This window comes from Panthera onca, chromosome D1 (assembly GCF_046562875.1).
Source record: "Panthera onca isolate mPanOnc1 chromosome D1, mPanOnc1 haplotype 2, whole genome shotgun sequence".
Lineage (NCBI taxonomy): Eukaryota > Metazoa > Chordata > Mammalia > Carnivora > Felidae > Panthera > Panthera onca.
The window spans coordinates 108162573-108189191 of record NC_138348.1 but is presented as its reverse complement, the minus strand read 5'-3'; the positions used below and the strand labels follow the sequence as shown (position 1 = coordinate 108189191).

General features: G+C 37.8%; 1 protein-coding gene across 13 annotated transcripts in view; it reads right to left on the bottom strand.

The window, feature by feature from the left end:
- Positions 1-26619, bottom strand: part of CD1H11orf65 (chromosome D1 C11orf65 homolog) — a 78911-nt gene that overhangs the window by 43970 nt on the left and 8322 nt on the right. For 5 of the 13 annotated variants that reach the window (XM_060604613.3, XM_060604612.3, XM_078432717.2 and 2 more), the window contains exons 2-3: positions 17108-17197; positions 2961-3053 (exon numbers count right to left, since the gene is read on the bottom strand). In XM_060604613.3, the coding sequence (XP_060460596.2) occupies positions 2961-3053; positions 17108-17188 (174 nt within the window). In that variant the 5' untranslated portion in view covers positions 17189-17197. Of the gene's footprint in view, positions 1-2960; positions 3054-5981; positions 6855-17107; positions 17198-26619 lie in introns of those variants that run through there. The other 8 variants (XM_060604618.3, XM_060604617.3, XM_078432719.2 and 5 more) reach the window with 6 other exon arrangements.

Sequence of the window (26619 nt, the reverse complement as noted above, 5' to 3'; positions counted from 1 at the left end):
CAGTTAAGCATCCAATCTGGATTTTGGCTCAGGTTACGATCTCATGGTTCATGGGTTCCAGCCCCACGGACCTTGTGTCGACAGTGCAGAGCCTGTTTAGGATTCTCTCTCCCTCCCTCTCTCTGCCCCTCCCTAGCTTGCATTCTCTCTCTCTCTCTCTCTCTCTCTCTCTCGTTAAATAAACTTAAAAAAATAAATAAAATTTACATGGAAATACAAAGCATCCAACGATAGCCTGGAAGTGTCTTCTTGAAGAACTACAAAATGGGAGTATTGTCTACCATATAATATACTTGTTACAAACTCAAAGTAATTATAACAAGGCTGGAAAAATAGATCATGGAAGGTAATAGAGAATTCACAAACAGACTCATACATAACTGGTTACTTGATTTATGATAAAAGTGGCATGGCAGAGCAGTGGAGGCAGTGGAGAAAGGACTATCTTTTTAATAAACAGTGTTTGATCATTTTGAGATCTATAAGGAAGAATATGAAAGGGATCTCTACCCCACACCATACACAAAAAAATGAATCCCGAGTAGTTTATATATCTAAATATGAAAAGAAAATCAATAAAGTTTATATAATATAGGAGAATAATTTCATGATTTCAGGATTGGCGAAGCTTATAAAAAGCGCCAATCATACACAAAAGCACTGATAATCTTAAGTACATTAAAATCAAGAATGCTGGGGGCACTTGGGTGGTTCAGTTGATTAAGCATGCGACATCAGCTCAGGTCATGACCTCGTGGTTGTGGATTTAAGCCCCGCATCAGGCTCTGTGCTGACAGCTCAGAGCCTGGAGTCTGCTTCAGATTCTGTGTCTCCCTCTCTCTCTCTGCCCCCTCCACCCATCACTCACACTCTCTCTCTCTCTCAAAAATAAAAAACATTAGGTGCGCCTGGGTGGCTCAGTCAGTTGAGCGTCTGACTCTTGATTTCGGCTCAGGTCATGATCTCACAGTTTGTGAGTTCGAGCCCCATGTCAGGCTCTGTGCTGACAGCACGGGTCCTGCTTGGGATTCTCTCCCTCCATCTCTCTCTCTCTCTCTCTGTTCCTCGGCTTGCTTTCTCTCTCTCTTCCAATCTCAAAATAAATAAACTATCAAAAAAAATAAAAATAAAAAAAATAAAAAACATTAAAAAATTTTTAATTAAAAACTCTGTTCACCAAAAGACATTCTTGTTTCAAAATACTAACCTAGGGATTGGGGAAAGAGGGTGGAAATATAGATGAAGCAAGACTGGCGGGGAATTGCTAATTGTTGAAGCTAGGTGATGGGTACCTGTAGTCTATTACTTTATTCTTTCGACTTTTGTAATATGTTTGCCATTTTTCATGATAAAAAACACACAGTGAGGACCATCCTAAGAGTGACAAGTCAAATCACAGAATGGAACACGAAATGACAAGGACTTTTATGAAGACTATATAAAGAACTGCTTTAAACTAGTAGGAATAAGAGACAATATACACATGAAAGACACCAAAAAAATGTCAGGAGCTCAGCTGATCTGGAAGAACAGTACGTGAGATGTCAGTGTCAGAGTAGCCAATTAAGGAAACAAGCACAAAGGGAAAGAAAGCTTTTGACCACTTACTACATGGGAATAAGCAAGAGTTAGGGCGTCTACAACTAGAGGAGGCACCAATCCACCTGTTCCATCTCACCCTCACCACCCCCCCCCCCCCCCCACTGTGAGCAGTGCAGTGACAGAGAGTCAGGTGGATCAGCACAGAATCCTGAACAAAAGGCTCCAGCAGTGGTAGGGACCATAAGGTGTGTATATTTGGGGTAGGAGGTATGTAGGAGATTAAGGGAGGACAGTCTGAGTGGACTGAGTCAGAGTTCGAAAAGCGTCTTCAAGGTTTCCCCCATAAAGAGGTCTCAGCAGAGGTGTCTGAAGACCTCAGCTCAAAGCCTCACATAAAGAACTAAAAATGAAAGTGCTGGGACTAGACACTTAAATATGTCGGGGGTCGGGGGTTCCGTTCAGGGTGTCTGAGTCCCAGCCTGAGCTCCCTTGAGAGGCTGCAGGACACTGCCATGCACCAAGTCTGATTGTGAGGAGGGGACAGCCTTCCCGTGTGGGGCCTGTTGGATAAAGTCCCTGTAATTGTGTCTGGTCACAATTACAGACACAGGAAGAGCACACAGGATTGTAACCAGGAGAGGAACTCCTCACAAAGATGTGCAACTTCACTAGCTATCAGGGAAAGGCAAATTAAAAAGCTGAAATTCAACATTGATAAGGATGTAAAGCACCAAGAATTCCAAGAGACGGATGATGGTTAATACAAATTGTACAGTAACTTTGGAATATAGTTTGGCAGATCCCGTTACCCAGAAATTCCATTTCTAGGCAGAATAGAAACCAAAAGAAATTCGTGCACATATGCACCAGGGCAGATGAATAAGAATGTTCCCCAAAGCAATCTTTATAACAGACTCAAACTGGAAAAAATATATATGTATAAATGTCAACCACTGAATGAATTAACAGTAGTGTGTGTGTGTGTGTGTGTATAATGAAATAATTATCATTGTTTTTCATAAAATGAATACAATTCAGCTACACAAACACAATGCTGAATGAACAAAAGCGCACCATAAGATTCTATTTACATACAGTTCAAACACAGAGAAAACTAAAGAAAAAAAAGCTACAACAAAATGGTGGTTGCCTCCCTGGGAGCAGGGAAATTGGCGGTGATGTGCAAAGCCTGGAAGGCAGTGGTTTGAAGTAGGAAACATTGATCTGGGTTATGTAAGTTACACAGGGGGTTGTTTGTGATGATTCAGTGACCTTATACATTTATGTTTCATGAACTTTTCTATAACGTGCTTCAGTAAAAAAGTGTTTTAAAAGAAACAAATACAAGCACATTTATAAAGCAGCCACACATCTTGAAGGGAAAACACAGATGCTGTATGAATAAACAGTGTCCTCACCTCTTTAGGATTGATGTATCTCACTATCTGACGTGGCTCTCCTCGTCTTCTTAGATCAATCAGTCTTTTAAAGTGTTGGAAGACAGTGACATTCTAAAGGTTCAAATACATAAGACTGTATGGTCAAAACTGGATTTTGTACCTCTGATTAGCTTTTTGCCTAATTAGGGCAAAATGAGTAAAAAACATATAATAGATTTTATGTGTGTAAACTAGATTTTAGAAATATTACCACTCACGATTTACTTTGACAAGCCAGGCAATACCAATTTTATTCTCACAACGAGTTTTACCCTTCACTTTGGAAGTGCATCACTAGCAACTGTAAAGAAAATACCCAGGACATTGGTTGAGTTGCTTTTGCATGTTCCAGAGTCATCCAGGAGGAAGACAAAATAGAGCCTACTGGTTAAGAACACGGAGCATGGCATCATATTGTCTGAGTTCAACAGTTAGTACCAACTCACCATGTGACCCTGGACAAGTTGCTTAAATTCTCTCCTCGGTGTCTCACCTAAAAAATGGGAATGATAGTGGCTATCTCCTACAGCTATGGTGAGGAGTTCATGAGTTAATATTCATAAAGCACTCAGAACAACTTCTGGCCCAAGAAAGCACTAAATAATTATTATTCTAGTATTACCATTACAGAAACCTCATTACTGTAGTAACTCCACTGATTTACAAACCCTACCTACTATTCATGTTAGGACACATATTTGGTCAAACAACTCCAAACAACTTTTTTTTTTTTTTTTTTTTTTTTTGAGAGAGAGAGAAAGAGAGAGAGAGAGAGAGAGGCAGAGGGAAGAAGATACAGAACCCAAAGCAGGCTCCAGGCTCTGAGCTGTCAGTACAGAGTCTGACTCAGCACTTGAACTCATGAACCGCGAGATCATGACCTGCACTGAAGTCGGATTTTTTTTTTTTAACGTTTTTAACGTTAATTTATTTTTTAACGTTTTTTTTTTTACGTTTATTATTTAACATTTTTTTTTTTTTTTTTTTTTTTTACGTTTATTTATTTTGAGACAGAGAGAGACAGAGCATGAATGGGGGAAGGGCAGAGAGAGAGGGAGACACAGAACCGGAAGCAGGCTCCAGGCTCTGAGCCATCAGCCCAGAGCCCGACGCGGGGCTCGAACTCACCGAACGTGAGATCGTGACCTGAACTGAAGTCGGTCACTTAACCGACTGAGCCACCCAGGCGCCCCTGAAGTCGGGTATTAACTGACTGAACCACCCAGGCACCCCTCCAAACAATTCTTCTCTCTCAGACAACAATTTCTTTGGTAACACTCTCTTCATACTCTATCCCCCAAAAAACCCTTACTAACTCTTGGTAAACTCCCCCTACCCCACCCGTGAGCTTATGTTAAATCAAATAAATTCAAACTGAATCCACATCACTAATAAGACAATTTGAATCCCCACTGCTTCAATGAAGCACGTTACCTGTGGAGATGGTGTAGCCCACATCAAAACAGATAATATTCTTTCTGAAAGGAAGATATAATTTCCAGTAGGTATAACCCCAAGTTGAGTATCAAGAAAAATTTATGGTGATACCTTGGGGGATGGTGAATAAAAATTTAGTGCTTTTAGAATGGGTTTGGACTTAAGCGATCATCAACATAATATAAACAGCTATGCGCATAAGATGTTATCTATAAACCTAAGGGTAACCACAAATCAAAAACTATTAATAGATATGTAAAAAAACAAAGAGAAAGGAATCCAAGTAATATCACTAAAGAAAGCCATCAGAGGGTGGGGACAGGAGGGAGGAGGAGGGGACAGAGAGGGGGAGGGGGCCACGGTGGGGTGGGATGGCCTTCTGGCCTAGGTGGCAGAAGTGGTGGCCGCAGCTGACCAGCCTGCTGCTCTCTCACTTCTGCTTGGGCTTCCCGGCTCCTCCCTTTCCCCTCCCCCCCCGCAGATGGAGAGGGTGGCCCTGCTGTGGATGGTCAGATAGCTCCTGCCACCCATCTCTGGCCCCAATCAGCATGGAACAGACCAGGAGGAAGCTGGCGGGAGGGCTGCCGGCCTGTGTGATAGACTGGGACACACAGAAGACAAAATTAGGAGATGCTGAAAACACAGAACCACAGCTTATCATCCCCTCCTGTTCTGCCAGTAAGGAGTCAGCGAAAGTGGAAAGTGGGTGATCGAGCTCAAGGGAGGGTGATGAAAGGTGGTGATCACCTAGGCTTCCTCATTGGTGATGAAGCAATAGGAAAACCTATGTAGGCAACATAGAGGCCAATTTGCTGTGGTGTAGCTGAAGATTGGGACTTGATGGAAAGGTTATGGAACAAGTGATTTTTAAGTATTTAAGGGCAGAACAAGAAGACTATTTCCAAAACTGTAAGCAATAAATTTCTGTTGCTTATCATCCACCCAGTCTGTTGTAGTTCATTCTAGCCGCCCAAATGGACCAACACAAGTACTAAGGATCTGAACAACATGGTTAGCCAGTAGGACTTAAACCATGTCAGAATACATTTTTTTCCTCAAGTTCATGTGCAACATTTACCAAAATAGACTTTTTTCTAGGACAGGGAAGTTTCAACAAATTTCAAGTTATTAAAATCATATAAGAAGGAGGAGCCAAGATGGCGGAACAGCATGGAAGCTTTTTGTGTGTCTCACGTCCATGAAATACAGCCAGACCAACACTAAACCATCCTACACACCTAGAAAACTGATTGGAGGATTAACACAACAATCTGCACAACCTGAACCACAGAATAGAGCAGGTATGTGGTGCGGAGAGCTGAACTTGGGGAGCGAGAAGCCCTGAAAGGTAGGAAACCACTTTTGTGGGCAGAGAGAGAACGGAGACTGGGGAGGGGGGGAGAATACATGAAAATCACCCCTCCCCAAAAGCAGCTGGAGAGAAAGTAGAAAATTGGAAACAGCCGCAGGGACTAAACTAAAAAGGGAGAAAGGAGAAAGTTTAAATTCCATTAAGACTGTAAACAAGAGGAGCACAAAGGCTGCAACTCCTCAGCTCGATACCTGGGAGTGCTCTGGTGGGAAGGGCGAACCCCGAGGAAGAGGGTGGGGTCCGGGAGGTTCTCGGGCCTCAGGGGAACAGCGGTTCCACTGCTGGAAGGACATTTGGTAAAGACTGTTGAAGCCACCTGGTCCCAGCAGATCCCGGAAGGCGGCCACATTCGCTGGTGCTGGGACAAGGTTGTTAAGGGTGCAGCCTGGTGCCAGAAGTGTGTTGCGATTTTCCATAATCCCTGAGACGCTGCTGCTACACTGTCTCGCGAACTTTTTCTGGGGCGGGCTGGCATTCTGGCCGCAGTCTCGGAGCACCGGCCAAAACAGGGTCCAACGGGCATAGCTGGGTGCAGCCGATATTCAGCCATTGCTCATTCGGCCATTGCTCGGTGAGACCCTCCCACAGAGGGGCGGAACGGGTCAAAGCCGCAGTCCTTTGGAAGTAGGAGGCCAGGGAAAACAGCCGCATCTGAGATAAGGCTTGGGAGAGAGGTGCTGCCTGGAGCCTGGTCATGAAGAGTGAAGAAGCGGAGAGTGGACGAGAGTTGAAGACAGAGGACGAGTGCACGATTGCTGATCCAGGAGAACAGACTGGGTAGCTGAGTGGCGCCATTTTCACCGATCCTGCGCATGTACATACGCACCTACGAGCCCCGCAACAATCCACCCCAGTAGGCTAGCAGCGCCGTCTAGTGGCCAGCGGAGCTGTCCCAACTGGGACAGCTTCGCTCTTCAAGAACACAAACGTCACTGCGGGCTTAATTTATGGACTATAAAGAGCTACATAGACTGACTTCTAGGGGAAAATGAAGCAATTTCAATCCTACTTCAATCTGTTAGCAGGTTCATCTATTCAATTTTCTTTCTTTTTCCTTTTTCTCTTTTACAATTCTTTTCTTTTTCTTGAATAAAGAGAAAAAATTCATTTTTTCAATTTTTATTAAAAATATCTTTTTTATTACTATACTTTTTACTTTTGTGTAAATTTTTTAAAATTCTACTTTACTTCCATCATTTTATTTTAGTCTACTTCAGTGTACTCACCTTTTCAAATTCTCAATTTGTTTTTCTTTCTTTTTTTCTCTTTTTTGTTTCATTTCTTTTTCTTGAATGCAGAAAGAGAAAAACTTCATTTTAACTTTCAGTTTCTATTAAAAATATTTTTATTTTATTTTTATTACTATATTTTTTGCTGTTATGTAAATTTTTTCAAATTCTATTTTACTTCCATCATTTTATTTTAGTCTACTAGAGTGTATTCACTTTTTCAAATTTCAAACGATTTTTTCTTTTCTTATCTTTTTTCTTTTTCATTTCTTTTCTTTTTTCTTAAAAAGAGAAAATGAAAAAATTCATATTTATTTTTAATTTTCATTAAAAATATTAATTTTTTTCTACTACATTCTTTACTTCTGTGTATATTTTTTCAAATTCTATTTTACCCCCATCATCTTAGTCTACTTCAGTGTATTCACTCTTTCAAGTGTTCAAACACTTTCCTTCCCCCCCCCCGTCTTTTTTTCTCTAATCTGTAAAACCACTTTCAACACCCAGACCAAAACACACCTAGGATGTAGCATCATCTATTCGATTTTTGTGTGTGTGTTTTTAATTTTTAATTTCAATATAGTTTTAATTTTAATTTTTTTAATTTCAATTTTTCTACCTCATTAATTACTTTCCTCCCTTCAAAATGACAAAACGAAGGAATTCACCCCAAAAGAAAGAGCACAAAGAAACGACAGCCAGGGATTTAACCAGCACAGATAGGAGTAAGATGTCTGAACCAGAATTTAGAATCACCATAATAAGAATACTAGCTGGAGTCAAACATAGATTAGAATCCCCTTCTGCAGAGACAAAGGAAGTAAAAAATAGCCAGAATGAAATTTAAAATGCTGTAACAGAGCTGCAATCACGGATGGATGCAGCGGTGACAAGATGGATGAGGCAGAACAGAGAATCAGTGATACAGAGGACAAACTTATAAAGAATAAGGAAGCAGAAAAAAAGAGGGAGATTAAGGCAAAAGAGCATGATTTAAGAATTAGAGAAATCAGTGACTCATTAAAAATGAACAACATCAGAATCATAGGGGTCCCAGAAGAGGAAGAGAGAGAAATAGGGGTAGAAGGGTTATGTGAGCAAATCATAGGGGGAAAACTTTCCTAACCTGGGGAAAGACACAGACATCAAAATCCAGGAAGCACAGACGATCCCCATTAGATTCAACAAAAACCGACCATCAACAAGGCATATCATAGTCAAATTCACAAAATACTCAGGCAAGGAGAGAATCATGAAAGCAGCAAGGGAAAAAAAGTCTCTAACATACAAGGGAAGACAGATCAGGTTGGAAGCAGACCTATTCACAGAAACTTGGCAGGCCAGAAAGAAGTGGCGGGATATATTCAGTGTTCTGAATCAGAAAAATATGCAGCCAAGAATTCTTTATCCATCAAGGCTGTCATTCAAAATAGAAGGAGAGATAAAAAGTTTCCCAAACAAACAAAAATTAAAAGGAGTTTGTAACCACTAAACCAGCCCTGCAGGAAATTTTAAGGGGGACTTTCCGAGGGGAGAAAAGATGAAATAAATAAATAAGTAAGTAAGTAAGTAAATAAATAAATAAATAAATAAATACCAAAAGCAACAAAAGATTAGAAAGGACCAGAGAACATCACCAGAAACTCCAACTCTACAAGCATCATAATAGCAATAAATTTATATCTTTCAGTACTCACTCTAAATGTCAATGGACTCAATGCTCCAATCAAAAGACATAGGGTAACAAAATGGATAAGAAAACAAGACCCATCTACATGCTGTTTACAAGAGACCCACTTTAGACCTAAAGGCACCTTCAGATTGAAAATAAGGGGATAGAGAACCATCTAACATGCTAATGGTCAACAAAAGAAAGCCGGAGTAGCCATACTTATATCAGACAAGCTAGACTTTAAAATAAAGACTGTATCAAGGGATACAGAAGGGCATTATACCATAATCAAGGGGTCTATACACCAAGAAGACCTAACAATTATAAAAATTTATGCGCCAAATGTGAGAGCACCCAAATATATAAATCAATTAATCACAAACATCAGGAAACTCATCGATAGTAATACCTTAATAGTAGGAGACTTCAACACCCCACTCACAGCAATGGACAGATCATCTAATAAAAAAATCAACAACGTAACAATGGTTTTGAATGACACATTGGACCAGATGGACTTAACAGATATATTCAGAACATTTCATCCTAAAGCAGCAGAATATACATTCTTCTCCAGTGCACATGAAACGTTCTCCAGAATAGACCATATACTGGGACACAAATCAGCCCTAAGTAAGTACAAAAAGACTGAGATCATACCGTGCATATTTTCAGACCACAATGCTATGAAACCACAAGAAAAAATTTGGTAAGGTAACAAATACTTGGAGACTGAAGAACATCCTACTAAAGAATGAACGGGCTAACCAAGCAGTTAAAGAGGAAATTAAAAAGTATATGGAAGTCAATGAAAATGATAACACCACAACCCAAAACCTCTGGAACGCAGCAAAGGCGGTCATAAGAGAAAAGTATATAGCAATCCAGGCCTTCCTAAAGAAGGAAGAAAGATCTCAGATACACAACCTAACCTTACGCCTTCAGGAGCTGGAAAAAGATCAGCAAATAAAACCCAAAACCAGCAGAAGACAGGAAATCATAAAGATTAGAGCAGAAATTAATGCTACTGAAACCAAAAGAACCAGTAGAACAGATCAATGAAACCAGAAGCTGGTTCTTTGAAAAAATTAACAAAATTGATAAACCACTAGCCAGTTGGATCAAGAAGAAAAAGGAAAGGACCCAAATAAATAAAATCAAGAATGAAACAGGAGAGATCACAACCAACACAACAGAAATAAAAACAATAATAAGAGAATATTATGAGCAATTTTATGCCAATAAAAAGGGTAATCTGGAAGAAATGGACAAATTCCTAGAAACATATACACTACCAAAACTGAAACAGGAAGATATAGAAAATGTGAACAGACCCATAACCAGTAAAGAAATCAAATTAGTAATAAAAAAAAAAAACTCCCAAAAAACAAGAGTCCAGAGCCAGATGGCTTTCCAGGGGAATTACACCAAACATTTAAGGAAGAGTTAACACCTATTCTCTTGAAACTGTTCCAAAAAATAGAAATGGAAGGAAAACTTCCAAACTCTTTCTATGAAGCCAGCATTACCTTGATTCCAAAACCAGACAGAGACCCCACTAAAAAGGAGAACTATAGACCAATTTCCCTGATGAACATGTATGCAAAAATCCTCAACAAGATATGAGCCAACCGGATCCAACAACACATTAAAAAAACTATTCACCACGACCAAATGGGATTTATACCTGGGATGCAGGGCTGGTTCAATATCTGCAAAACAATTAACTTGGTGATTCATCACATCAATAAAAGAAAGGACAAGAACCATATGATCCTCTCAATAAATGCAGAGAAAGCATTTGACAAAATACAGCATCATTTCTTGATAAAAACCCTCAAGAAAGTAGGGATAGAAGGAGCAGACCTCAAGATCATAAAAGCCATATATGAATGACCCAATGCTAATATCATCCTCAATGGGGAAAAACTGAGAGCTTTTCCCCTAAGGTCAGGAACAAGACAGGGACGTCCACTCTCGCCACTGTTATTCAACATAGTATTGGAAGTCTTAGCCTCTGCAATCAGACAACACAAAGAAATAAAAGGCATCCAAATCGGCCAGGAGGAGGTCAAACTTTCACTCTTCGCAGATGACATGATACTCTACATGAAAAACCTATAAGATTCCAGCGAAAAACTGCTAAAATTGATTCATGAATTCAGCAAAGTGGCAGGGTATAAAATCAATGCACAGAAATCAGTTGCATTCCTATACACCAACAATGAAGCGACAGAAAGAGAAATCAAGGAATCGATCCCTCTTATCGCACAAAAAAACATAGAATACCTAGGAATAAATCTAAGCAAAGAGGTGAAATATCTATACACTGAAAACTATAGAAAGCTTATGAAAGAAATTGAAGAAGACACAGAAAAATGGAAAAAGATTCCATGCTCCTGGATAGGAAGAACAAATATTGTTAAAATGTCGATACTACCCAAAGCAATCTACGTATCCAATGCAATCCCTATCAAAGTAACACGAGCATTCTTCACAGAGCTAGAACAAATAATTCTAAAATTTGTATGGAACCAGAAAAGACCCCAAATAGCCAAAGCAATCCTGAAAAAGAAAACCAAAGCAGGAGGCATCACAATACCAGACTTCAAGCTATACTACAAAGCCGTAATCATCAAGACAGTATGGTAGTGGCACAAGAACAGACAGTCAGATCAATGGAACAGAATAGAGAACCCACAAATGGACCCACAACTGTATGGCCAACTAATCTTTGACAAAGCAGGAAAGAATATCCAATGGAATAAAGACAGTCTCTTCAGCAAGTGGTGCTGGGAACACTGGACAGCGACATGTGGAAGAATGAACCTGGACCACTTTCTTACACCATACACAAAAATAAACTCAAAATGGATGAAAGACCTCAATGTAAGACAGGAAGCCATCAAAATCCTTGAGGCGAAAGCAAGCAAAAACCTCTTTGATCTTGCCGGCAGCAACTTCTTACTCAACACATCTCTGGAGTCAAGGGAAACAAAAGCAAAAATGAACTACTGGGACCTTATCAAAATAAAAAGCTTCTGCACAGTGAAGGAAACAATCAGCAAAACTAAAAGGCAACCGACAGAATGGGAGAAGATATTTGCAAATGATGTATCAGATACAGGGTTAGTATCCAAAATCTACAAAGAACTTATCAAACTCAACACCCAAAAAACAATCCAGTGAAGAAATGGGCAAAAGACATGAATAGACACTTCTCCAAGGAAGACATCCAGATGGCCAACCGACACATGAAAAAATGCTCCACATCACTCATCATCAGAAAAATACAAATCAAAACCACAATGAGATACCATCTGACACCTGTCAGAATGGCTAACATGAACAACTCAGGCAACGATATGTTGGCAAGGATGCAGAGAAAGAGGATCTCTTTTGCATTGTTGGTGGCAATGCAAGCTGGTGCAGCCACTCTGGAAAACAGTATGGAGGTTCCTCAAAAAACTAAAAATAGAACTACCCTACCACCCAGCAATTGCACTATTAGGCATTTATCCACAGGATACAGGTGTGCTGTTTCAAAGGGACACATGCACCCCCACGTTTATAGTAGCACTATCAACAATAGCCAAAGTATGGAAAGAGCCCAAATGACCATCGATGGATGAATGGATAAAGAAGATGTGGTATATATATACAATGGAGTAGTACTCGGCAATCAAAAAGAATGAAATCTTGCCATTTCCAACTACGTGGATGGAACTGGAGGGTATCATGCTAAGTGAAATTATTCAGAGAAAGACAAAAATCACATGACTTCACACATATGAGGACTTTAAGAGACAAAACAGACAAACATAAGGGAAGGGAAACAAAAATAATATAAAAACAGGGAAGGGGACAAAACAGAAGAGACTCATAAATATGGAGAACAAACTGAGGGTTACTGGGAGGGGGGATGGGCTAAATGGGTAAGGGGCATTAAGGAATCTACTCCTGAAATCATTGTTTCTCTATATGCTAACTAATTTGGATGTAAATTTAAAAAAAATAAAAAATTAAATTGAATTTAAAAAAATCATATAAACAACTGGCTTCAGAATCAAACCAGAAATCAGTAACAGAAAGGTAACTAGAAAACTCCTAAATATTTGGTAATTAAATAACATACTTCTAAATAACCGATGGGTCAAAAAAAAATCATAATGGAAACTGTAAAATATTTTAAAGTGAAAGGTAATAGGGACACCTGGGTAGCTCAGTTGGTTAAATGTCTAACCCTTGATTCCGGCTCAGGCTCAGGTCATGATCTCAGAGTTTGTGAGATCGAGCCCCGTGTCAGGCTCTGCACTGATAGCATGGAGCCTGCTTGGGATTCTCTGGGAGGGTAATAAAGTGCAATATTGTGCTGGAGTACAATAAAGAAAAAGAAGTAATAGGTATAAAGTTTACAAAGAAAAAAACAAAAGTCATTCAGAGATGACATGATTGGGTAGTAAATCCAAAGGTGTCTATAAAAAATCAATTAGAAATAATAAGCACATACTAGGTCAGCAGATAAAAATAAATTATATTTCTATAAACTAGAAATGAACAATTAGAAAATAAAATTGAAATTAATACCACTCACAGTAGCATCAAACAATGTCAAATACCCGTAAGTTACATGAAAGATACATAAGACTTCTACACTGCAAACTATAAAACGTTGTGGAGAAAAATTTTTAAAGATCTAAAACATGAAGATATGTACCAGGTTCATGAAAACTTGGAGTAGTAAAATGTCAGTTCTCCCCCAAACTGATCCTAATGCAATTCCAATTATAATCCCCACAAATATTTTTGCAAAAATTAATAAATTAATTCTACTATTTAAATGGAAATGCAAAAGCCCTAAAATAGCTGTGATAATCATGAAGAACATCACAGTTGGAGGATTTTGATACCAATACTTATGACAAAGCTATAGTTACTAAGACAGTGTGGTACTGACCCAAATAAAGACAAACAAACCAATGCAAATGAACAGAGACCACAGAAACACTTCACATATATGGAGACATGATCTAGTATTTTCAGTAAAAGGTACTTAATCATTTGGTTATCCATAAAGACAAAAATGAACTTTGCCTACACCTCTTATCACACACAAACATTAATTTGAGAGGATACTAGATCTCAACCTACAACAAAAGCAATCAAGCATCTAGAAAAAGCTTAAGGAAAATATATCCTGGCTTTGGATTAAACATTTCCCCCCAGATTTATTTCAATATAATTGACACGTAATATTGTGTTGGCCGAGCTGGACGTCTGCCTTAGGATCTTTTCCCACTGGGAAAGTTCTGATAGTGTCACCTCTTTAGGCAAACACTTCTTTCTCATTTTTTAATGTTTATTTATTTTTGAGAGAGAGAGAGAGAGAGAGAGAGAGAGAGAGAGAGAGAGAGAATGAGTGGGGGAGGGGCAAAGAGAGGAGAACAGAAGATTGGAAGCAGGCTCCATGCTGACAGCAGAGAGCCCGATGTCAGGTTCAAACCCATGAACCCTGAGACTACGACCCAAGACGTTCAACCGACCAAGCCACCCAGGAACCCCTGGGCAAACATCTCTTAAACAGGACACAGAAAGCACTAACCATAAAGAACAAGGGATTAAATTGGACTTAATTAAAATGAAAGACTTCTCATTATCAAAAAAACATCTTTAAGAATGCAGTGTCTGGAGAAAAGACCTGCCCCACATGTATTCAATAAAGGACTTGTGCCCAGGATATATGAGAAACTTCTCCAAGTGAGTATTGACAGTGTACTAGTAGATGTAATGGGATTTGGGGGTTTGAAGATTGGGAGAGTAGGTTAAAAAAAAAAGGTGGGGGTTGGGATATTTATATCTTCATCAGACATAATAAGGAGTCACATAAGCCTATGTTAACATGATGGAACAAGAAACAAAGGTTTAAACATGCTCTTTTTAACGTTTATTTATTTTTGAGAGAGAGAGAGAGACACAGAATCTGAAGCAGGCTCCAGGCTCTGAGCTGTCAGCACAGAGCCCGACTCGGGGCTCAAACTCATGAGCCATGAGATCATGACCTCAGCCAAAGTAGCTCACTTAACCAACTGGTCCACCCAGATGCCCCAGGTTTAAATTCTTTTTTTTTTTTTAATTTTTTAATGTTTTTTTAAATTTATTTTTGATAGAGAGACAGAGTGTGAATGGGGGAGTGGCAGAGAGAGACATTAACAAAGAATCCAAGGCAGGCTCCAGGCTCTGTGCTGTAAAGAAATAAGGCAATAAGGGCGTCTGGGTGGCTCAGTCGGCTATACCCTGACTCTTGATTTTGGCTCAGGTCATAATCTCACAGTTTGTTAGTTTGAGCAACACGTCCCCCTCTGTGCTGACAGCTCACAGCCTGCTTGGGATTCTCTCTCTCTGCCCCTCCCTCTCTCTCTGCCTCTTACCCCATCTCTCTCACAAAATAAATAAACTTAAACAAAAATTAAGGTAACAAATAGAAGAACTAAAAAATCATTACATATGGTACTGGCCGGGCTGTGTAACGGGTAAGTAAGATAAGCTCTCAATTATCTTTGCAGAAAATCAACAGGTCACTTCTGAAGTTGGCAAATAAAAAATAATTACACAAGCATGTTATACAGAAACAGAAATAACTACCAGAACATCTAAAACAAAAAGTAGTTCAAAGTGCTTCCCTTTAGAGTATGAGGGTAGAGAAGAATAGGAGGGGGTAAAAGATGTGCTTTTATTTGTAAGTTCTTCTATACTATTTTACTGAAAGAAGTATATACATTATTTTGACTTAAAATATTTACACAAAAGAAAATACCTCCATTTACAGTAGTTTGACTATGCAAATTACTCACTTACTGGGCCAAGAAATGTGTTAAAATTAAGCATCCTTATTTAGAAATCCTCCTCTGAGCCACTTGAAAAAGAATATATGGAGATTTAAGATCAAATGTTTTCTCTTTGAGTCTTAGAACTATTTAAATTATCCTTAGATTTGAACCATGGCTTTCATGGTTGCTTTTTTTCAGTTTCTAACCACTTTTTAAATCCAACTGCTCAGTCACACCTTCTATTGCATGGGACACCATTTTATCTCCAAATACAACGCGCTTTAATCCTTTCAACATACAGATCTTATCTAAATTGATCACAATTTTAAGAAAGATATTTTAGGGGCACCTGCGTGGCTCAGTTGGTTAAGCGTCTGACTCAGCTTAGGTCATGACCTCACAGTTCATGGGTTCCAGCCCTGTGTTGGGCTCTGTGCTGACAGCCCAGAGCCTGGAGCCTGCTTCAGATTCTGTGTCTCCCTCTCTCTCTACTCCTCTCCTATGCATACTCTGTCTCTGCCTCTCAAAAATGAATATTAAAATAATTTAAAAAAATTTTTATGTTTTTATTTATTTTGAGAGGAAGAGAGAGAGAGCAGAGGAGGGGCAGAGAGAGAGAGAGAGAGGGAGAGAGAATCCCAAGCAGGCTCTGAGCATCAACAGAGCATGATGCGGGGCTTGAACTCAGAAACCGTGAGATCATGACCTGAGCCAAAGTCAGATGATTAACTGACTTAGCCACCCAGGTGCCCCAATCACCTGTTTCCGATTCTGTGTCTCCCTCTCTCTCTGCCCCTCCCCTGTTCATGCTCTGTCTCTGTCTCAAGAATAAACATTAAAAAAAATTTTTTAAAAAGCATTAAAAAAATTTTTAAGGAAATTATTATTTTAGTATCGGAGATCAAGAGTTAGGGGTTTTATGGCTTGAAAGAGGCAAAAGAAACACATAATGGAAGCTATTTTGTAAGACTCGATTAACGGATCATGTGTGTTAGAAACAGCCATCGCACTTCACGTATAATTATCAGGCGCAGACAGTGTTGCTACAAACACAGAAGAAAGAGTGAAGTCATTTTAGTTATTGGCTCTCACTCAACCAGGTAAGTCAACCTGGAATATTCCTTTCACCAATGAGACCAGCTCTACCCAGACTAAAGCATGACAAAGTATATTAACTCAGATACAGTTTATTATTAAACTTTAAGTCTTCAAGAGTCAAGTACTCGATAACTACTTAATGAGTGAATGAATGTATCCCTAACACTTTCTCAGAAACCTGATTGCTGAGTCAAGAAATAGTTTTAGAGGTAAAAGCCAAAGGATCCTATTCGTGATACTTTCACTGATCATAGTTATTTTCAGAGTGCCTGACCCTGACCGGCAGCTCAGTAAGGATTTGCGAGGCTAATGGAATGATTAATTAATGTTAACTTTCTGAACTTCTAAAAAATGGGTGCTTTTAAAGCAAAGGGTGGTACACCAATCTGTAAATATACTAAAAATTATTGAATTATACACTTTCAACAGGTGAACCTTATGCTATATAAACTATATCACAGTAAGATTACAAAACAATGAAACAAACTCACAAGAAAACGTTTCCAGGCCTTCTGAATGACTCTGGCAGCTTTATCCCTCTTTGTAAGTTCTGATTCCTGTTCCCAAGGCATTTGAAAGTCCTAAAATAAGCAAAAAGTGTATATCTAAAATTTCTTTATAAACTCCAATGTGAAACTCACTAGAACTCACAGAAAGTTAAATAGAAAGTTGAATAAAGGAAATAATAAAGATGAGATGTGGTATCAAGATAATTATAATAAAAAATAAAAATTGTTACCTACTATTGATTGCCTTATATGTTCCAATTTGTTTCTTTTTTCTAATTTATTTAATTATTTAAAAAAATGTTTATTTATTTCTGAGAGAGAGAGAGGGGAAGGGATACAAAGAGAGGGATACAGAGAATTTCAAGCAGGCTCCATACTGTCAGCACAGAGCCTCTTGTGGGGCTCAAACCCATGAACCGTGAGATCGTGACCTGATCTGAAGCTGGATGCTTAACCAACTGAGCCACCCAGTTCTAATTTAAACAACAACCTTGCATAGTAGATTTTACCAGTATGCTGGTGCTAGAGACATAGAGATTGCACTTCAAGGCCTATGGTCAAATAGTGATTAACAAAGCCAGTATTAAACCCACGGCAGCTAGTGTTGAAAATCTACGACCTTTCACGGCCCCATTCAATGACTTCAAATAAATTGTTCTTATTCAACATATACAGTGACAGAGTTTCACCCAAAAACTTACCCAGGCCCCTAACCTAGATTTAGAGATGATTATAGAATTTTTCCTTCTTTGTAAATATGCTGACTAGTCAATCGTGCATTAAATTGTCAGAAAAAGAGATGACTATTAAGACAAAACAAAATCGCCAGTTCTACCCATAATTTTTATTAATACTGTGAAGAAATAAGTAATAGGGGAGTCAAAAACACATTACGGTTTATGAGTCCTTTAAAAAGCTGCAGTAGACAGAGAGGATCCTGGGAAGAAAGTGGACTAGGAAGCACCAGGAATCTGTCTCCAATTCTAGACAACCGTGCTGGCAGAATCTAACGTAACTATTTTAGAACTCTGGTGTCTACTGAAGGCTTGCAACTTCCAGGGGAAGGCTTGGAGGGTAACTTGTGGTTAACTCCAGTCAATTTCTGCTCTTAGCCCAGTAGCAGCTACCCATTCCCTCACCGCAGCCCCAGCAGCAGGCAGCTGTGTACATGTTTCTGGAACAGCTTGCACACTTGTGGGAGCCAGGGTGGACAAAAAGGGACTCTGTCCTCCAATCCAGGAGATCTGTGCTCTGATTGTTGGTTGCTGCTTCTGATCACACAGATGTAGACAAATAGGCAGGCAGCCTTTGGTGATGCACCTTCACCCCCCACCGTTGTTGCAAGCCCTTCCCATTTGGCAACTTCCAGGGAACTTAAAGGGTTTTTCCTTCCCTCTAGATTGCTGTCCTTTCCCCTTAGGAGAGCCAGATATTAAAAATGAGGACATTCAAAAATAACAACACACATATGGAGAAAACTGAGAAATTATCAGTCATTTCCAGAGAAAGGTACAGACTCACAAAAGAACTGAAAAGACCTTAAGTTTACAATTCAAACTGATCCTTGACTGATCCTTGTAGCCTGTAACAATTAAACACACACACACACACACACACACACACACACACACACACACAAACTCAGGGGAAGGGAAAGAATCTGATTTCCAGAGTTCCTGCATTATTAAACTGAAATATCCAGTTTTCAATACAAAATTATAAGGCATATAAAGAAACACAAAATTATGTCTCATTCAAAGGAAATTAAAAAATCAATAGAAACTGACCCTGAAAAAGACCTGATGGCAGATCTATTAGACAAAGACCTGAACACCAATGTCTTAAAGATGCTCAAAAACTAAAGGAAGATGTGGAGAAATTCAAGAAATGATGCACAAAATGGAAATATCAATAAAGAGACAAATACTAAAAAAAGACCAAACAGAAACTCTGAAGCTGAAAAGTAGAATAACTGAAAGGAACAATTCATTAGTGGGAGTCAAAGGCAGAGTTGAGCAGGCAGAAGAAAGTAACCAGCCTTGATTCTTGAAGATAACTTGAAGATAAACAATGGAAATTGACAAGTCTGAGAAACAGAAAGAAAAAAGATGAAAGAAAAGTAAGCAGAGCTTAAGAGACCTATGGTACACCAGTAAGCAGACCAACATGCATGCTATGGGAGTCCCAGAAGGAAAAGAGAAGGAGAAGGGGGAGGAGAGAATATCTCAAGGAATACTGGCTGAAAAACGCCAAACTTAATTTTTTTTAATGTGTATTTATTTTTGACAGAGAGAAAGAGAGACAGAGCATGAGCGGGGAGGGGCAGAGAGAGAGAGGGAGGCACAGAATCCGAAGCAGGCTCTAGGCTCTGAGCTGTCAGCACAGAGCGTGACGCGTAGCTCTAACTCATAGACTCCGAGATCATGACCTGAGCTGAAGTCGGACGCTCAACCAACTGAGCCACCCAGGCACCCGAAAAATGCCAAATTTGATGAAAAACATAAATATAAACATCCCAGAAGCTCAACAAACTCCAATTAAGATGGACTAAAAGACACATCCTCACCAAGACACATTATAATTAAACTTTTGAAAGCCAAAGATAAAGAGAAACTCTTGAAAACAGCAAGAGAGAAAAAATTCATCACATACAAAGAATTGTTAATATGTTAACAGATTTCTCATCAGAAATTTTGGAGGCCAGAAGGCAGTGGGCCAATATATTCAAACTTCTCAATGAAAAAAAACTATCAGGCAAGAATCCTGTGTCTAGCGAAACTGTCCTTCAAGAGTAAGGGAGAAATTAAGACACTGAAGATAAACAAAAGCTGTAAAAGTTCATTGCCACTAGACCTGCCCTGCAAGAAATGCTCAAGAGAGTCCTACAGGGAAAAATGAAGGACACTTGACAGTAACCCAAAATTGTATAAAGAAACAGAAGTTTTGATAAAGGTAAATATATGGATAGTTATAAAAGCCAGTGTTACTGTAACAATGGTTTGTAACTAAAGTTTTTGTTTTATACACGATTTAAGAGAACAATATATTTAAAAAAATTATTAGTCTAAAAATAGTATTATTGTAACTTTGGTTTGTAATTTCACATACTGTTTTCTATGTAATTTAAGAGACAAGTATATTTAAAATAACTATTAGATTATGTTTTGGGGCATACAATGTATAAAGATGTAATTTTGTGATAACAACAATTGAAAGGAGTTGGGATAGAGGTGTAAAAGAGGAGGTTTTGTATGGCACTGAAGTTAAACTGGCATAAATTCACAATGGAGTGCTATAACTTTAGGATGTTAGATGTAATCTCCATGGTAACCACAAAGGAAACAGGTATAGAATATACACAAAAGGAAATGAGAAATGAATTTAAATGTTTCCCTATAAACAAATCAGCTGAACACAAAAGAATACAATAAGGCAGAAAATGATAAACAGAGAAGTCATAAATCATAAAGAAAACAAATAGCAAAATGACATAAGTAAGGTCCTCCTTATCAGTAATTACTTTAAATGTAAACGGTTTAAACTCTCTATTCAAAATACAGAGATTTGCAGAATGGATAAAAACACAAAACTATATACTATTTAAAACAGACTCACTTTAGATTCAAAGACACACATACATTGAAAGTGAAAAGACTGAAAAAGATATTCCATGCACATAGTAACCAAAAAGAGAGGACAGGTGGCTATCTTAATATCAGACAAAATAGACTTTAAATCAAAAAAGTTTATAACAGACAAAAGATATTATACATTAACAAAAGGTTCAACACAATAAGAAAAAATAACAATTATAAACATTTATGTATCTAGTAAAAGACCAGCAAAATATAAAAAGCAAAAAATGACAGAATTGAAAGGAAGACTAGACATTTATATGCCACAGATATATGTCTCTCTAGATAGCTTTTCTATAATATCTATATATATCTATAATATTATATATATGTTTGTATATATAGCTTTTCCATAATTGTTGGAGACGTCAATACCCCACTCTCAATAATGATAGAACAACCAGACAGAAGGTAAACAAGGAAACAGAGGACTTGAAAAACACAATAAATCAACTTGATCTAGCAAATACAGAACATTCTACCAAATAACAGCAGCATTCACATTTTTCTCAAGTATACAATGGACATTTTCCAGAATAGACCATACCTTAGGCCTCAACATATTACATCTCAATATATTTCAAAAGAAATATACTTCTTTTGAAGTTATAAGTCAATAACAGGTGAAACTGGAAAATTTACACATTTGTGGAAATTAAACATCATACTCCTAAACAACCAATGGATCAAAGAAGAAATCACATGGGAAATTAGGAAAATGAAAACTAAAACACAACATACCAAAACTTACAGAAAGCAGTGAAAGTAGTGTTAAAAGGAAAGCTTACAGCTCAAATCAACAATCTAACTAAAACTTACAGAACTAGTAAAACAATAAACTAAACCCAAAGCTAGCTGAAGAAAGATTAGAACAAGAGATAAAAACAAACAGAAAACAGAAAAACAATAGAGTAAACCAATGAAACCAAAGCTGATTCTTTGAAAAGATCGACAAAATTAGCAAATCTTTAGCTAGATAGACAGAGAAGAAATTTACTTCTAGTAATTCAGGAATGAGAGTGAGGACATTACTACTTATTCTGCAGAAATGAAAGAAACATTAACAGTACTGTGAACTAGTCGCAGTTTATAGCTGTGTTTGATATACTTGATGAAACTGACAAACTGACAAATTCCTAAAAATACAAAACCTACCAAGACTAAATCACAAAGAAACAGAACATCTGATTAAATCTATAACTAGAATAAGAAGATTGAATCAGTAATCAAAAATCTCCCAACAAATAAAAGCCCTGGACCTGATGGCTTCACTGTGAATTACACCAAACATTTAAGGAAATTACCAATCCTTATTAAACTTTTCCAAAAAAACTGAAGAGAAGGGAACACTTTCTAGCTTGTTCTATGAGGTCAGCATTACCCTGATACAACACACCAACATTCCTACGAACATTGATGCAAAAATCCTGAACAAAATACTACCAAACCAAACTTAGCAGTATATTCAACAGATTACACACCATAAACAAACTGTATTTACTCCTGGAATTCAAGGATGGTTCCATATACAACTATCAATCAATTTAACACACAACTTTAACAGATCGTGATCATCTCAATTGATGCAGAAAAAAAAAAAGCACTTGACAAAATTCAACACCCTTTCATGAAAGCCCTCAATAAACTAGGAATAGAAGAAAACTGCCTCAATATAATAAAAACCTTTTATGAAAATCCACAGTAAACCTGATACTCAGTGAAAAGACTGAAAATTCTGTCTGTAACACCTGGAACAGGACAAGGTTGTCTACGTTCACCACCTCTATTCAACATAGTACCGGAAGTTCCAGTCTAAACAATTAGGCAAGGAAAAGAAACAGAAGTCACTCAAATGGGAAAGGAAGAAGTAAAACTATCTATTCTGGATAATATGATCTTGAAAGTATAAAATCTAATTGTTCCACAAAAAAACCTTTAGAACTAAAAAATGAATTCAGCAAGCAGCAGGATATGAAGTCACCACATAAATCAGTTGTACTTCTCTATAATAACGATAAACAATTTGAAAAAGAAATTACAAAATAATCATATATGTATATACATATATATGCGCCTATATATGTGCGCATATATATATGTGTGTGTGTGTGCATACATAGGCATCAAATAGAATAAAATATTTAGGAATTAATTTCATCAAGGAGGTGAAAGACTTGTACAATGAAAACTATAAAACAATGTTAGATGAAATTAAAAAGACATAAATGGAAATACCATCTCATGTTCATGGTTTGGAAGACAATATTTTTAAGATGTCAATACTATGCAAAGTGACCTGCAGATTGAATGCAATCCCTAACACAATTCCAATGACGTTTCTTTTTTTTTTTTTTTTTGCAGAAATACAAAAGCCCACTTCAAAATTTAGATGGAATCTCAAGGGATCCAGAATAGCCAAAACAAGCTTGAAAAAGAAAGAAGCTGGAGGACACACACTTCCTAATTTCAAAACTTATTACACAACTGCAGTACTCAGAACAATATGACACTGGCCTAAAGCCAAACACACAAACTGAATAGACATCCCAGAAATAAACCTTTACATACATGTCAAATGATTTTTGACAGGTGCCAAAACCATTCCATGGGGGAAGAACAATCTTCTCAACTAACAGTGTTGAGAAAACTGGATACTCACGTGTAAAAGAATGGAGTTACACTCTTTTCCAGCACCACATACAAAAATTAACTCAAAATGGATCAAAGTCTTAAATGTAACACCTAAAACCATAAACTACTTAGAAAACAACAGGGCAAAAGCCCTAAAACATTGGATTTGGTGATGACTTCTTGGGTATGACACCAAAGGAATAAGCAACGAAAGTAAAAATAGACAAACGAGACTTCATGAAAAAGTAAAATTCTATACATCAAAATTCTATGCCAAAGACACCATCAACAGAATATAAAGGCAACTCACAGAGTAGGAGAAGATATTTGCAAACCATGTATCTGAGAAGGGCTTAATATCCAGAGTAACTCCCAGAGAACTCCCAACAACAAAAGAACCAACGATCTGATTAAAAAATGGACAATACAGATATTTCTCCAAATATCATAAACAGCCAATAATCACCACAAAAACACGCTCAACATCATTAATCATTAGGGAAATGCACATAAAAACTATCATGAGATACTGCCTCGTACCCAGTAGGATGGTGCCTATCAAAAAAAAAAAAAAAAAAAAAAAAAAACACCCCAGAAAGAAATGTTGGCAAAGGTGTGGAGAAATGGGCATTTGTGCGCACTGCTGACAGGAATATAAAATGCTGCAACCCTGTGGAAAAGGATATGGCAATCTTTCAAAAAACTAAAAATAAGTTTACCATATGATCTAGCAATTTCATTTGTGGGCATAAACCTAAAAGAATTGAAAGGAGGGTCTCAAAGAGGTATTTGTACATCTAAGTTCATAGCAGCGTTATTCACAACAGCTAAACACAGAAGTGACCTGAGCGTCCATCGATGGAGAGCAAACAAAATGTGGTATTGACATACAGTGGAATATTATTCGGCCATTAAAAGAATGGAAATCTGACATGTGCTGCAACGTGGATAAAGCTTGAGGATGTTATGCTAATTAAAACCAGTCATAAAAAGACAAATACTGTATGATTTTACCTGTACAAGATAGTTATAGTAGTCAAAATCATAGACACAGTAAGTAGACGGTGGTTGCCAGTGGCACAGAAGGGGTACGGGGTGGTTATCCTTTAATGGGCATGGTGTTTCAGTCTTGTAAAATGAAAAGAGCTATGGAGATGGATGGAGGCGATGGCTGCACAACATCATGAATGTGTTCAATACCACTAAGCTGTACACTTAAAAGTGGTTAAGATGAATATTTTATCACACCTAAAATAAAGCTGTAGTACGCTCAATCCTTTTAAGCACTTATTACCCTAAAAAGGATGTCATTCAAAACTGAATGACTGATTAGGTCAAATAATGAAACTGTTCTAATATTACTCCAGTGTTATCAGAGAAGTGTAATGCAAGAATCTTGTTTGCCTAGGTTATATAAACGATTTGCAATTCTACTTGTTGGCGGCACACAGAGAGGAGATGCAAGCTCTACATAAGCTTTGCAAGTAAGCCCCTGTTTGTGGCAGTTTTCATACACATAACCCCAGGAGGAAGACTACTGAACTGAAAGCCTGCAGGTGTGGATTAGTTTCCGTTCACACTGTTACCTAACAGAACCGGAGACGAACAGCTCAACATCTTTAAGCTTCAGCTTCATAAACTGTAAAATCAAAGCACTGCAATAAATTAACTCCAACAGCACTTTCAAGTGTCACAATTCTGTGAGTTTACATTATAAAGGATACAATGCTGCAATAGTCAAATATAAAGGAAAAAAAAAAAAAGCACCGCACTGAACACAGGGAGAACATTGGGTTTTACTTAATCTCTGTTATTAATACTTCACAGTATAAATAATGTTATTCACTACCTTTATAACAGCAGTGTGGTTGTGAGATGCTTTATCAGAGTCTCACCTAAGGGAATAAATGTTACTCAAAATTTAAAATTCTCAACTTCTACTTACTTGTGAAATGTGAGAGTTATAAGGATTTATAAATCCCAAACCCCTTAAGTATTTAAATACATAACAGACATCAACTAATACGTGTATTGTATTTAAAGAGACAAAGACCAAACACAAAAATTCTCTAAAGGATATGCCATTTATAGGAAAAATTAAAGAAAAAATCTATATATTTTAATTGGTTACTTTCTCTCTCTTTTTTTTTTTTTTTTTTTGTAAGCTTAAAACAGGAAATGTTTTCTTCCTATTATGGAGTTTTAAAAATTGACATTTTTAGGGTAGGGACAAAGTGCTCTGTGAAAAAGTGTCTGAATTTTTTCTCTTCAAATAGTTTTTTTTTTTTTTTAATTTTTTTTTTCACGTTTATTTATTTTTGAGACAGAGAGAGACAGAGCATGAACGGGGAAGGGTCAGAGAGAGGGAGACACAGAATCCAAAACAGGCTCCAGGCTCTGAGCTGTCAGCACAGAGCCCGACGCGGGGCTCGAACTCACTAACTGTGAGATCGTGACCTGAGCCGAAGTCGGCCGCCCAACCGAGCCACCCAGGCGCCCCTCTCTTCAAATAGTTTTAACAATATAGGAGGCAGAGGGATATAGGTTAAGTCTATGGGTCTAGAGTAGGATAAACTGGGGTTTGAATCTTAGAAAAAAGTCCACCTCATACTCAGTTGTGGGATCTTGTGTAAGTTATTTAACTTATTCCAGCTTCAGTTTCCTCATCTGTAAAATAAGGGGACTCACAGTACTGATCTCATAGAGCTAATTTGAGCTTCAGTTTTCTCATCTGTAAAATATGGGGACTCACAGGGGTGCCTGGGTGGCTCAGTTGGTCAAGCGTCAGACTTTGGCTCAGGTCATGATCTCACGGTTTGTAATGATCTCACGGTTTGTGAGTTGGAGCCCCGCATCGGGCTCTGTGCTGACAGCTCAGAGCCTGAAGCCTGCTTTGGATTCTGTGTCTCCATGTCTCTCTGTCCCTCCCCAACTTGCACTCGCTCGCTCTAAGATAAACAAACATTAAAAAAATTTTTTTTAGTGTCTGCTTAACTTTCTAAAAACTGGCATCTATTTATCAATACCTGATACATATCTCTATATATCTATGATCCTTACAAGTGGTGTCTGATATATTAATAAATATACATAACAATTAAGATATATGTATATATGATATATATATATATATAGATATATAAGATATATATATGAGATATCTATCTATCTATCTATCTATATCTATCTATCTATATCTATATATATCTTGCTCTTAATCTTGCTTGA